The 14,312-nt window shown below is 42.2% G+C and overlaps 1 protein-coding gene and 1 long non-coding RNA gene across 2 annotated transcripts in view; one reads left to right on the plus strand and one right to left on the minus strand.

Annotated features, from left to right (window-relative positions):
* The window catches only part of LOC137151097 (uncharacterized), a 34,382-nt gene extending 22,621 nt beyond the window's left edge, over positions 1 to 11,761 (plus strand). Inside the window, exon 2 of the long non-coding RNA XR_010919172.1 lies at positions 11,633 to 11,761. This is a non-coding gene — a long non-coding RNA (uncharacterized lncRNA). The remainder of the gene's footprint in view (positions 1 to 11,632) is intronic.
* On the minus strand, positions 8,713 to 11,615 carry CRYAA (crystallin alpha A). The gene is made up of 3 exons (XM_067545324.1): positions 11,427 to 11,615; positions 10,142 to 10,264; positions 8,713 to 8,978 (listed from the first exon to the last, which is right to left on the minus strand). Exons 1-3 carry the CDS (start codon positions 11,613 to 11,615, stop codon positions 8,769 to 8,771), a joined length of 522 nt encoding a protein of 173 aa, XP_067401425.1. The 3' UTR covers positions 8,713 to 8,768.
* Positions 11,762 to 14,312: the final 2,551 nt, after the last annotated feature.

A 14,312-nucleotide genomic window follows, 5' to 3' on the forward strand; every position in this document is an offset into this window, starting at 1 on the left:
AAAAGATTTTTTTCATCATTCTTTCTTTCTCAAGATCAAACTGGCAATTGATCTCCAGACAAATCACACAGGCAAATTAATAGATATTATGCCTCACATATATATTTATTTCCCTGATATCTTAAACATGTGTCATGACCCGAGTAGGTTTATTCAGTGAGTTGTATGTTACATACATACCTTCTTAATGGAAGGCTAATGACACAGATAATTGACTGCATTTTAAATTCTCCTAGACAAAGCTCTATGAGTGCTACAAGCCCAGGAGAGAAAGTGCCCACTGCCAGTGCATACCCACAGATTGCCAGGATAATAAATCTTCCCAGGGGGCATCAGGTTGCACCCATGCGGTGGCAAACATCCTCGGGGCATCAGCTCCTCAAGATGTTGCAGCCAAAAATTACATCACAAGTTTAGTCAGTTAGTGATTCTCCAGCTCTCTAATATTATTCCTGGAAGAACTGCTCACTTGGTAATCATTTTGGAAGTAATGCAATTAAATAATGGGGCACCGTTTCCTTAGGTAAATATTGGTTTAGGTAGAAAAGTACCAGTACTATTATTCATGGTCTGCTGAACAACGCAAGCCTTGGTTTGAAACAAAGTTTCTTCAGGGAAAAGGTAGCACCACACATCTAATCCCTAGGGATATTCATTTTCCTCCCTAAGAAATCCCTTTAGGTTCCATTAGGCCTGTTGATTATTGCAATTTAGATTTACCATTTCTTTAAGGTATTGTTCTCATTCTTCGCACAACGCCACAGCTGTGCACAGCATTTTGCATAGGTAACATCCCAAAGAACTTATATTCTAAGGGCCAGGTCGTCTCCTCTACCTATGCCTATGGCACAGGGGCATTGCACAGGGTGGGGATGGCACCTTCCCCCTGGGGCACTCTGTGGATGTCAGTGCAGTCGCCTTTGAAGTCACTATACCAACAGTCACCCATTCACACCACTCGCCTCCCCACGTCCCTAAGGCCCACCCCTACTGCTATCTGTCTGAGGAATGCAGGAGGCTCTTATCCACCCTGGTGTTCTCCATAGCCTCCTCCTGTCACAGGATAACCCCGCTGGTACCAAAGCAGTCTGGTCCGTATGTACCCACAGAGGACTGGCAGGAAGTGGGCCTAAAAAGGCCCAGAAAGGTAGAATATAGTGAACAATGATAAAGTGTGGTTGTAAGTGAAATATTTTGCAGAATGAATGGGCTTCCTGAAATAATAGCATTTTATCATAGGGGAATGGCAGCGATTCCTGTACGTAGGTTGGCGAATACTTGTCAGTCTAACAGCTCTTCAGTTTATTGTTTTGAAGAGCTCTAGGACCTCCGTGGTTTGCACCAGGTCTGTAAAATTTGGCAGGCAGGCCTGAGGTCAGGGAGGTGTTTTTTCCTGGCCCTGTGCAAATCTGTTCAGATTTGGCCAAGTTACACTGCTTCAGCATCTTGCCTCAGCATTCAACGCAGAGCTGAACTGCTGAGACCCCCCACCCCTTCCTCCTGCTGTTGCTGCCCTATATAGTAAACCACTAGCTTTGTGTTGTGGGACAAGCCTTTTGTAGTGTCCAGGTGAGCATTTAAAAAAATGAATTAGCCTGTCCCTTTTGCGGCGTGAGGGAGACCCTGGCGCACATCTACCTGGAGTGCGCCAGGTTGCAGCCCCTATTCCGGCTCCTCCAGAAACCTCCTGAGGTTCTGGCTGCACTTCTCTCCTCGCCTTCTGATCTTTGCACACCCCATCCGTGGCCCCACAAAGTCGCGGGACCTCCTCGTCAACCTCCTCCTTGCCTTGAACCAAGGCTGCCATCTACAATGATGTGGAGAGGAGGTTGGCTGAGGAGGTGCTCTGTGACTGTGGGGCCTCCTTCCATTCCTCCGTCCGCTCATGTCTCTGAGCAAAGTTCCTCTGGGCCGTGTCCGCTGACTCCTTGCCTACCTTTGAGGAGCAGTGGTCAGTGCCCTCGTCAGGTTCCCTCCGTTTAGCACTTTGACCTTCACGCCCATCCCTGTTTTTTCATTCGTTGTCCCCCATAATTAGTTGAGTCCCGGGTTCAGTAGTTCCTCCCCTTAGACTGGGGGTGCCCTAATTAGAGGGAAAGGCTGAGTAAACTGCACAGGATGGGTTAATGAGGAGCAGCTGTGGGATTGGTTAGCCCAGGCATTATAAAGGCTTCATGCCTTTATAAGTGCCATCCACTTAGTCTCAGAGTCTCTGAAAAGGTATTCCAAATGTATGTGGTTTTTCTGTGCTGGCAAGTAATTGAGTCTATGAGTGGGCCTATGTAGCCCACTGTTTAGCCTTCTAGTGGCTGATCCACAGAAGATAACAGCTGTCTGTGGCTGCTAGTTAATGCAGTTAGTTCTTTAGCTCAAATGTAGAGCTCTGTGCTGCGGTGCGTTGCACTTTGTTCTGCTGAGGATGTAAGAGGAGGAGGGTTACCACAGTTGCACCTCATAGAATTTGTTTTGTTTTTTAAATGAGGAAATTATATACAATCCCCATGTCTGTTATCTGAGTTGCAAAGTCAAACAGTCAAATCAAGAAATGCCAGTATTATAGTTTTCTGTGCAACTTTAAGTTGGTCCCTTTTGTGTGTATGCTTTATGCTATTGTTTGCAAGCCCCCTTGCGATTATTGCAAAAACTGACGTTTCCAGCAAGATATTTGGAGGGATTTCTTACAGCACGTCAGCTCAGTTTCTGGGAATATGGGAAAGGCTGACATCTTGTGGAATTAATCGCTTCTTCATATAACATGGTTGTTACAGTGAGCTACATGATAGAAATTCAGAATAAATGCTGGTGAATGGAACATGGAGTAAGCACTCAGGAGGTCAGGTAGCTAGAGAGCATCTGCTCAATGCGCAGCAGTGATCAGAGAAGCAAACAAACAAGTTAGGATGTCTAAAGAATGAAGTAGCAACTTATAGTGAAAACATTACGATGCTGCTATGAGAGTCACCTGGAGTACTGTTTCAGTGCTAGTCCCCTCACCCCAGAAAGGATTTAGCAAAAATAAAAAGGGCTACATAAGTGAGCGAGACTTAACAGCCATTTGAAATTCAAGTGAATGCTCACAAAAATAATCGAACAGAGAAAGGTATAACATGATCTAATGGCTAGAAGTGGAAGATAAACCAATTCAGACTGAAAATAAGACGTAGACTTTTAATGGTGGGAGTAATTCATCATTGGAACAATTCACGAAAGGTAACGGTGGTTGGTCCATCACTGACAATTTTTAAATCCAGATTGTTTAGAAAATATCCAATCTGCTCTAGGAATTATTTTGGGGAAGTTCTGTGGCTTGTGCTACACAGGAGGTCAGACTAGATGATCACAATGGTCCCTTCTGGCTTTGGAATCTATGAAGAACTTTTTGCAGTAACTGACCAGCACTACTACTGCAAATGAGCAAGCAGAGGTCTCAGTCCATCTCCTGGTGCATGTAATAACTCTTGCCAGCCCCCAAAAACCTGTCCGGTTTCTGCAGCTCCCCAGTCAGTAGTACTGCTTTTCAAAAATAAAGTCTTCTGAGGGAGGGGTAGAGCCTGATTCCAAAGCTGATGAATGCTCCCGGAGATATCCCAAGAGCCTAAAACACTAAAAGTCTTTCACAGCTATCAAAGCTGAAGAGAAGTGCTCTAAATAAAGGGTTCTTGTGAGAAAAAACTAACCATTCTAGTAGCAATGGCTGTAAAAATTCTAACAGCAAGGGAAAGAACAAAGATCACGCTGATAGCATGGACTTCTTAAAGCCCTGTCCTCCAGCATGCTCAATGGAGGCACAGATTATTCACTCAAGCTGCCATGCTACTAGAAGAGAGAACTCAAATGTTGGAAAACTAAATCTGATCACAAAACCTAACAGTCCCCTGTGGATAAAGTCCCCAGATCATCATCTTCATGGAAACAAATTCTAGCTGAGTTACTAAATTTAAGTTTTGAAGATCTACTACTATACCTTAAAATGTTATAGAATCTCTGTTAAATGAATTTCACAAGCATCTCTGATGGAACCACAATAGTAACAGTTTCCAACGTCAGACACTGTGACAGAGCCCTCTGGGAGACAAACTAATAAAAGAGCATTTATACCAAGGAGGGAGACAATTATCTTTCCAGGGTTAAGTGCACCGAACAGGATGATAGAATTTCTTATAGTGATGGGACAGGAGGAAGGATGGTTTTGTGGTTAAGGAGCTGGAGTTGCAACTGGTTACTGCAGTGTATCCCAGAGCTCCCGGAGTTGATGAGGTGGAGGCAGGGAAGATAAATGGGGGCTGTGTTCTGGGGTTCCTGGGCGATTTGAATCAGAGAGGGGTGGGAGATTTGAAGTGTTGTGCCTGCTGTAAGGGTAAGATCCCAGGTGCTGGGTGAGCATTTAGGTGCTAACTCTGGGTATAGCAAAAGGCTGCATGCACAGCTGGAGAGTACTATATAAACTATAGCAGAAGGGCCCTGGACAAGCTAACTAAATCTACTGATTTTTCAAAGCTATCCCTAAAGTAAAGGCAGAGACTTTGGCTCATTTATGATGTCAGATTTATATATTATTTGATCGAGTGATATTTTACTCTTTAACTGGAGATCAAATTATGAAGGCTAAAAGACTCTTTGACTTAGGTCCACAAGATTGTGTGTTGGTAGCAATTACAAATTGGTGGGCGGTTAAGAAGATCTGGGGTATGAGAGATCTTCTTAGTTTAAGAGGTCATAAAACCCCAAATTTTATGGGCTATACTGTCTCCAAAGAAAGACTGGGTGGGAAAGGTCAAATCATATAGGATTTAGACATTTGGATTAGATATTTGAAAAATCATGAGTGACTCATTGTGGCTGTTAGTATGTGAGTGTATGAAAAGACTGTATTACTTTTAAAAGCTGCAACAGTCATGAAGTAACAGTTTGAAGGTCTGGGGACAGATTCATTACTCCAGGGAGAAAAGTTCCAGAGGGGTAGCGGTGTTAGTCTGTATACAGTAAAAACAACAATGCATCTGACGAAGTGGGTTGCAGCCCACGAAAGCTTATGCCTGCAGAAATTTGTTAGTCTTTAAGGTGCTACAGGACTCTCGTTGTTATTACTCCAGGGAGATACAGTTGGTGCGAACAGGGAAGAAGATCAGTTACACCTCCCTCATTTATTGGCTGTCCCAGGTCCAGCTCTGGCATAAGTTATAACTGCTTTGAAGCTTCCCTAACTTACACCCATGGTCTATGGGGTACTACACCCATAGACAATCAACAGAATGCCACCACAGACACACCTCCTCCACCACCGAGGCAGGGGCAATTGGTATAGAGAGCTCTTCTCCATTTGGGAGAATTCTCAGCTGACTAGAACCACCTCCCTTTCTGCCACTGAAGTCACACAGAGTGGCTGGAGTGGGAATAATGAACCTGCCCTCTGCCCATGCAAATTTGCACAACTAGTTACACCTGCAACTAGGTATTTGCTGTACTCCCCTTTGGCAGGACAGCTTGAGTAATGCGTCCTCTCAGGAATGAGCTGTGACTGCTCCACAGAGGTGCGTGAGCTACACACGAGGAGGGGAGCATATCTGGCTTTCTGCTACCTTTATACATACCCCACCCCAGTACTGAGGGGCAGCAGGAGCCAGTCCAGCTCCTACTCCAAGTTAGGGCCACCTCAGGGCACTGGCAGTAGTGGCTTCCTATTGGTCACTCTAATACAGGCCTCACGATGTTATAAGGTTGCTTTTCCCATGAAACGTTCATTCACTTGTTCCACCCTCAAAAAGAAAATTCAGCAAACTCTCAGTTTAAAAAAAGAAGTGGAAAAAAAGCCCTTAGAAACTCTCAGTAATTAATGAAATAAAAACCCAAGTGAGTAAAAACACAGGGCAATAAAATTCACCACAACTCATTGTGTCTGAAATACAGAACATTCACACCTCTGCCACCCCCTTCTTTGCCCTCTGCTCCCTTGTGGCTCTCCCTTGCTTTTCCTCTCCCCACACCTCCATTTGTCCCTCACAAATGGAAAGCAGCATACCTTTAAGGCACTGGGCACAGTACTGCTTTGCGGTGGCAGCCTCATCTGTTCTCTATCTGCCGCCTAGGGTGCTGGGGCCTCACCTCAGGCACAGCTCATGGTGCAGTATAAGATAGTGGTTTCTCTCCTGATGCCCTGCAGGTGGCTTTGTTGGCAGCAGGTTTCAGGCTATTTATGCAACAGCTCCTCCCTGCCTGTCAGGCAAGTTTCATTATGCCCATCTTGGCGGTGTGCCATGCACGTACAGGCACGCTGCTTCCTCCTCCTCTTCCTCTGCCTTGATCACCTGAGTCCTCCCTGTCTGCAGCCACAGGCATGGGACAGCCACCTGTGAAATTGGAAGCAGCACAGAGAGTCATAATCAGCTTCGATGTGCACTGTACCGGGAAATGCAGTTCTGTGGGAGGACTGGCTCAGCTCACGTCAAATGCAAAACTAGTGTAGAGGGCTACATTTGGCTGTCATTTACACCAGCGCAAACCCAGAGCAAGGCCAAGGAATTCAGTTGAGTTACTCTGCTTTTACTTCAACGTAACTGAAAACAGATTTTGGCCCAGAAGTAAAACCGGAGGCAAAGCAAATGCTCTTCTTAATTATGTGATTGATCCAGCAAGATGCAGAGTACTCCAGTGAGATTCTGAGTGTTCTCAGCATGCTCAGAGTTTAACAGGAGTTGATGGCACTCAGTACTGAGCCTGATAGCAAATCCATTGTCTCCAGCTGTACTTCATTTTGTCTTATGATGGATTAATACTATTATTTATCTTACAGTAGCACCAACTGATATCAAAGGCCCCCCATTGTGCTAGACAGTGTACAAACACAGAGTATCAGACAGTCCCTGCTCCAAAGAGTTTACCATCTAAATAGACAAGGTAGATAAAGGGTGGCAGAGGAATCACAAGCACAGAGAGGTGAAGAGACTTGCCAAGGCTCTTCTGATTACGCCTGATGAACAGCTGAAGTTCTCCTCCTCGCCTCATACCCATGACCCTGGCTTTAGGGACTAGGTGCGGTTGGAGGAAGTTATCTTTTAAATAGTCATGTGTTTATGTTGCATGTTAAGGTTAATATCACAAATAGCAAAAGAGAAAACAATTGTTTTGTTACCAGGAGAACCATAGTGGAGAGGAAGAGTCTGGTGGGCGTTTCTCTCTGGCAAAGCATGATCCTGAGCTAGCACTTTTTTTGAAGTGCTCTGCCACATCCTTTGTAGGAACAGAAGGATAATCTTCCCAGAGGAGTGTGTGTTTGATGTGCTCTTGAATCTGCCTCTTTGTATATAGACCTTTGAACATTACCACCAAGCATTAATAAGTCTACTATTTGGATTAAACTGTGTAGACTTTTTACATCAACTGTCCCTAGTCAGGAGGGACTATTACTATATATGAGCAAAAATGTTCCCCATTTTTTCACTATAAAGGTTCACCTGGTGCTGCATGTCTCAGAGTTTCAGATCCAGTGCATCACATATAAAACAAAGTACTTGGTGCACTACATTTATTATTTTAATACTTAGTCGTTATAATAGATTTTTATCCTGACATTGTACTTTTAAAAACAAACCACCACATCCCAACAGATTGCAGCCTGCACGCATTGCACTAGTGGTACATGTACACTGATTTGAGATCTGCAGACCTAATGCATTTTAATGGTGGGAAGAGTTAAAAGGGAATGTATCTGTTTGCTCACAAATATCTTCAATCAAAGCTTTGGAATGTTACCCGCTATATTTCATTACATAAATGAAGTCTTCATTGTCGGCTCTGTTGAGGCAACTGAATTACATGTCTGGGGGTTTTAATAGAGAAAAACAGGAGAGTACAAGAAGTGGTCTTTTGTTGGTATTTCTGTGTGGAGTGAAAACGTATTCTGAGCAGAGGTAGACAGTGCGTGACATTTTAACTACAAAGATCTTGGAAGGAAATAAATAAGCAAAATGCCAATTGCTTGTTTCACATTTTCTTTATTGACTGCCACTGACTGAGCTCTCAGATTGCGTGTCAGATACCATTAGAACAGTTGGAGCTACATTAGAATTACAGCAAGATTAAGAAAGATGGTGTGCTACATGCAGGCTGGGGAGAGCTCGGTAGGGATTTGAAGCCTCAGCACCGTGATGGACCCTAAAGGGTCTACAAAGATATTGGAAAGACGTGCTTGTCTTTGCATTCGTTGTCGCTAAAGGAAGATGACATTGCAGTGGTGTAAACAGATACACTTAAAGACTTTGCTGAAAAAATGTTGCAACCCCCAAACATTACACGTTGTTGATCACTTTTGTTCTAAGAAACTCATGGTACATTCATTGCAAGTGCACAGTATCTCGGAGGGGTTTCATAGTAATCAGCTTAGCTCGTACTTTAATTTCTTTAGGATAGAGCTGGTCTGCCGTGCTTTTTACTGCACAAGCCTTGTGCTAATGATGGGTGTGTTGGGAGCTAATGTTAATGGTGCACTTGTTCGTTTTTGGTAGATGTTACCAAACACAGTACAGTTTAAAGACCTTTTCAGCAAATACATCAGTTTTGTAGCACACTTGTTTCATGTCATCCTGACATCACAATGCTTAGGAGGCTTAAGCTTCAAAGTCCACTAGCTGCTCACCCAACCCCTCATTCATCCAAGAAAAATTTAAAACAAAAAGTAACCCCCTCTAGATATTCACTGATATCTATGTAATGACTCTGTGAATGAGGCCTGCGAATGATGACAGCCTGGATGCTTTGTCAGCAGGATCAGCCTAGGAAGAAGGAGCTGAGGTGGGCTTTTCCTCTCGGGATACAGGAATGGGTCTCTCGCTGTAGCTGGTGTCCATGTTGGACTGGACCTTGGGGCCAGAGAAAGTCAGCATGCCATCAGCAGACAGGGAGCAGGTGATGGCGGATTGGTCCACATTGGAAGGCAGGCGGTATCTACGGTGGAATTCACGGGAAATGTAGCCATGGTCGTCCTGACAACAGACAGAAGGAACAGATGGCTCGGTCAGCTTGGTGTTCTACTTGAGGCACACCCTATAGGATGTTTTAATCTACATCACCAGAGTGTGACTCCATATTTACATTGAATTCCAAACAACTATTTCAAAGCCACATTTGGCTCATAATGAGATCTTTGTCTCAGGCACAGCTATGAGTGTATATGCATTTTATTCTACACAACGCTTTATTAGGGACAAATACTGCCCTGGCTGATGTCCTGTGTAACACCACTTAGGCCAACTGAGCTACTAAGTATGTCAATCAGAGCAGAATTTGGCCCTCACCACACAATGGGCGTGACTGTCAGTGGTGCTGAGCGCCTACAGCTCTCATTGATTTCAGCTGAAGTTGTAGGGGCTCAGCACTCTGAAAATCAATGCCTGTATGTTTCCGTATGTTGGAAGCATCATGGAATGAAACAAGAGGCTGTGATCCTGGCTCCTCTCATGCTGTTGGCTGAAAGAATGAGAAATAAGAAGAAAGATTGACATTAAAGTGGCTTTTTTCTCCCTTTACGGTAGAGTCATCTCAGAAAATATATATATATAACAAATACTGATTGTGATCCGAAGTTTTGTTTTCCCAACAAGTCTCTTCATGGATGAGAAGAGTTTGTGCTCCCTCCTTCTCCCTGCCACTGGTATTATTCACACTTCAACCCTCACTTGAATTTCCATGTCATATGTGGTCAGTTCCAAGCCTCAGGCCTTTGTTGTTTTGGTTTTGTTTGTTTTGATCTTCTCATCCAACCCAGCATATGAAAACTCAGCTTTCACAAGTAATCCTGATTTATGGAAACTCAGTCATTCTTTGACAGCTTCAAATACCGTTCTTTGTCTAGTCAGACATTTTTACTGAACAGTGCACATTGTCATCTGTCTGGTATGGAGTATGATGATTGAAAATAAACAAAAGACAAATTTTCTCAGTATTATCAAAAAACAAGTTTGACCTTTATCAGATCTGGGAATCTACATTTAGTGACTTTGGTTTAACCTTTGAAGAAAAATTCTGGGAAAAGTGAAGAAAATTATCCTTCCATCTCCCACTCCCTGAACTAAGGAACACCTTCAAGACAGGAAGAGAAAAGAGCAAGATCATTCCCTTCCAAAGTTGCATGACTTTTTCTGTTTACCTGTCTCTCATTGTGCTTGCCATGGATTTCCACAAAGTCATCCATAATTTTCACACTCAGATCTTCAGGAGAGAAGTGTTTTACATCCAGGAAGATTGTAAACTTGTCCCGATCAGATCTCACCTGAAATGAACATTGTAATAAAATAAAACATGAGGCTGATACCAATAGTTTGTTGGCTCAAAAACAATGTAGTTCAGTCTCACCCTGAGAGTGATTGTCTATGAAGTGATTTAAGAAGGCTAGAGAAAGGATATGGGCCTGATCCAAAGCCACCTGAAGTCATTAGGGCTCTCCATTAATGTAAATGGGCTTTGGCTGAGGAGGCCCTGTGATTGCAAGACTGGTAGAATTCTAAGACATCCTTATTGCCCCTTGAGTTAGCATCCCTTCATTGCTCTCACTCTGTCACTCTATTATTTTTCAGAATCTATCATTAGAGATTTAGTGGACATTTGGGTTGTGAAAAGCAGCTAGAAATGAAATTATATCAGTTATGTAGTTTCACCTATTTTGTTAAGCTAGCACTTTTGCTTTTTACTCCCTTTTTTTTTAAACTACACTTTCTTTATGAAACTGCATGGACGCTGGAAGAAAGGGTGGTCTGCAGTTTTGTGGACTGGCTTGTGAGTCCAGTAAAGTTCTTGCTGCTCTAGCGCTGCTCTAGCGCTGCTCGGCTTCTGCTAGATTTTTGGAGGAAACCTGGGGAAGGTTGGTAGAATGCAGAAAGCACAAACATCTGCGCTCATTTGAGTGTTTTGAACACAGCCCAAGGTACAAAATGTTCATTTTGCATATAGTCTTTCAAGAACTGTTCTTGGGATTTCCAGTGTGGGATTGCAAGGAACACAGGTCATGAGATGGTGGAAAAAAAGAAAAGAAAAGAGAATGTTCATGCTCAAGACTGAATTTGTACCTGGATTCCCACCCCCAACAAAACTGAACTGAATATGAATGTTCTTGTAAGAAAGGAAGCTTTGTTTTTTCCCCAGCACATAGCAAACTGCTGTAAGGGTGATAAAGTGATCTTTTTACAATATTGTAAAATTGCTAAAGGCCAAATCTATTTAAGGGAAAAAAATTAAGACCTCCTTTGCTAAGATTTCCTGTGATCATTTTCTGTGATGGTCAGGTGAGTTAAGTGTTTTGCAGGAAACCTGTTAATCTTCCTACACCTGTTTAGCCAAATTACACAGTCTAATTGAATCAAGGAAAGTAGCAGGTGGGTTATTACTATTAATTAATTGGCAGCAGAGGTAAATGGTATTCAGTAAAGAAGTCTTACCTCTGAAATGCCTGATTCCAGAACGGTGCGGAAGAGTGAGTGCCTGTAATAGGGGCTGATGGTGGAAGAGAGAAAAGGCAGGAAATCATAATCGAAAAGACCATCTCCAAGATACTGGTCAAACAAACGGCTTGGAAATAAGGGTCCAAGAGCTCGTTTGAACCATGGGTGCTGGATGGTAATATCCATGTTTTCTGCTTCTGCAGGTTCGACGGTAGAAAGAAGACAGTGCAGTCACTTTGGGGACAGTGACGTCTTTGCTGGACTGCACAGTGAAGATTCAGAAAACCTTCCTCTATATATACTACTTGCACAGAATAAAGGCATTAGTGGGATTTCTCTGGAAAGACATGATCTCATGATGAAGGCAATCTGGTCAGCAGAAACGCAGAGGCTGACCTGAGAATGACAGTCTGGTTAGAATCAGTGCCAGATATCTGTGGGCAGTAGCTGCTGTCCAACATACTATACAGTCTGGGGCTACCTCTACCCAGAGAGAAAACAGCCTCTAACCCTTAACATAGACAAACAATTCAAACAGGACTTTTTCATTGAATTTCCTGTGGACATTTTTCTAAAGGTATCTGTTTTGTGAGTCCCTGTGACTGTTCCCAGCCTCTTCCATGTGAATTTGCTGATGTTTTCTTCCTTTCCTGAAACAAAGAGAGAAAACTCCTTTGAAATAAATGGACTCTTGTTCCAGGCGGATAAAGACGTTTGACTCAGGTTGAAATAGGTTAAAAGGAATCATCTTTTGTGATATGCTGTTATGTCTTAAAATCTCTAGTCAGCACGAGTTTCTCTGGGTCCAATGATATTGTCAGGGAGGATGTTCAGAATCCTAGTGAATGAAATATTAAAACCCAGATTAAAGTGAGAACAATGTGATTTCACAAAATCAAAACAGCAAGAAAATCTCAGATATTTTTGCCAGGGGAAAAAAGTGAAGCAAAGTTATTCACTCATTATGATACTTCCAAAGGGACTCTTTGAAACCTTCCTAATTTTGTTTCTAGGAGGTGATCTAAATTCATTTCATTTTCTAGCTGGGAGCATATTTCTTACGTACAAACACGTTTTTCCTGTATTTTTTCATTGGATGCTTGCCCAACCCTTGAATAAGGGGCCTAATTTTTCACACATTTGCTTGTTTATTTGCTATTTATCTTTAAGATTTTTAATACCTATCAAAGTAAAAATGCCCCTTTGAACAGTTTGCCCTACAGCAGTGGTTCTCAACCTCTCCAGACTAATGTATCCCTTTCAGGAGTCTGATTTTTCTTGCGATCCCAAGTTTCACCTCACTAAAAAACTACTTGCTTACAAAATCAGATATAAAAATACAAAAGCGTCACCACAAACAATTATTGAAAAATCACTTACTTTCTCATTTTTACCATATAATTATAAAATAAATTGATTGGAATATAAACATTGTACTTACATTTCAATGTATAGTATATAGAGCAGTATAAACAAGTCATTGTCTATATGAAATTTTAGTTTGTACTGACTTTGCTAGTGCTTTTTATGTAGCCTGTTGTAAAACTAGGCAAACATCTAGATGAATTGATGTACCCCCCTGGGAAGACCTCTGCGTACTCCCAGGGGTACACATACCCCTGGTTGAGAACTGCTGCTCTACAGGACAAACTGGTTGTATCCTGACATCATCATAATCCTATATCCTGTTGTGATATAGCACCACCAGATTGGGCCTGAACCTTGTTCTGATGAAGTCAGTGCAAAACTCCAAGGGACATTATTATGACAAATAGGCCTCTCTACGGTGGGGAACTTTTCTAAAGAATGTTAATACTGGCGCAGCATAATCAATTTTAAAACCATTTAGAGATGTAATATAGATCCAAATTAAGGTGGCCTAATCCACCCTTTACTTGAACCGATTTCAAGATGTGATTTTAAAAATGGCTCGGTATGAATGAGACAGGTTGCCTTAAGCAGCTTAACATAAGGAGTGAAATTTTCAAAAGCTCCAAGTAACTTAGGAGCCTAAGTACTATTTTCAGAAGTGATTTATTTATTATGAGCCTAAATCCTACTGACTGTCAATGACATTGAGGCACCTAAGTCACCTTTGAACATGGTAATTAGGCTTATATGAGTCATATTTTTAAAGGTACTTGGGTGCCTAAAGATATAAATAGGCAATTACAGGATTTTTAAAAGCACGTAGGCATCTAATGCTCAATGATTTCAATGGGAGTTAGGTGCTTTTAAAAATCCCACAAGACACCTATCTGCATCTTTAGTCACCCAAATATCTTTTAAAATCTGGCCGTAAGTCACTTAGGTACTTTTGAAAATGTTACCCCAGTCTACTTTGTGGTTTCACCCCATTTTAAAATCAGTTTATTTCACTAGTGTAGAGAGGCGCCATGAGTTGTCATGTTACATCATCATCACAATATCATGCGGAGCTGCAACAGAACAATATGGTGCTAGCCAAAAGTATTTCATGGACTGAAATGCCTCAGAATTGAGACTATCCTGCAAAAATTGGGATTGGCCGCAATCCAAAGTAAGAGAAAAAAACCTGCATTGGGTTCATTCTTAATATCCATTGTTTTTTCACTAATCAAAATCAGTTCAAGACATGGAATTAAGATTTCTTTTTTTAGTTTCAAGACAGCAGTGAGAAACTAGGTCAGAGAACTGAATGACAAATTTAAACCAATGTTTTGTGCTTGCCATTCTCATGCCACCAGTCTTTGGAAAGAAAGGTCATGAGGCAATGGTGTATTTCTGAGCCACTACCATTATCTGACATTAATTATAGACTCTGGTGTTTTAGGTTAGGATTTTCAAAGCGCCTACAACTGGAGATGCCCAATTCCTATTGAATGTCAATGAGATTTAGGTGTC

The sequence above is a fragment of the Emydura macquarii genome, unplaced genomic scaffold (assembly GCF_026122565.2).
Source record: "Emydura macquarii macquarii isolate MOO-44397 ecotype Brisbane River unplaced genomic scaffold, CSIRO-AGI_Emac_v2 contig_1043, whole genome shotgun sequence".
In the NCBI taxonomy this organism is placed as follows: domain Eukaryota; kingdom Metazoa; phylum Chordata; order Testudines; family Chelidae; genus Emydura; species Emydura macquarii.

Excerpts from the sequence above, each read along its gene's own strand:
- CRYAA (XM_067545324.1), bottom strand. The coding sequence starts at position 11,615 with ATGGATATTACCATCCAGCACCCATGGTTCAAACGAGCTCTTGGACCC. Across the intron at positions 10,265-11,426 it reads TGGAATCAGGCATTTCAGAG|GTGAGATCTGATCGGGACAA; the intron begins GTAAGACTTCTT and ends TGTTCATTTCAG. Across the intron at positions 8,979-10,141 it reads GCAAGCACAATGAGAGACAG|GACGACCATGGCTACATTTC; the intron begins GTAAACAGAAAA and ends GTCTGTTGTCAG.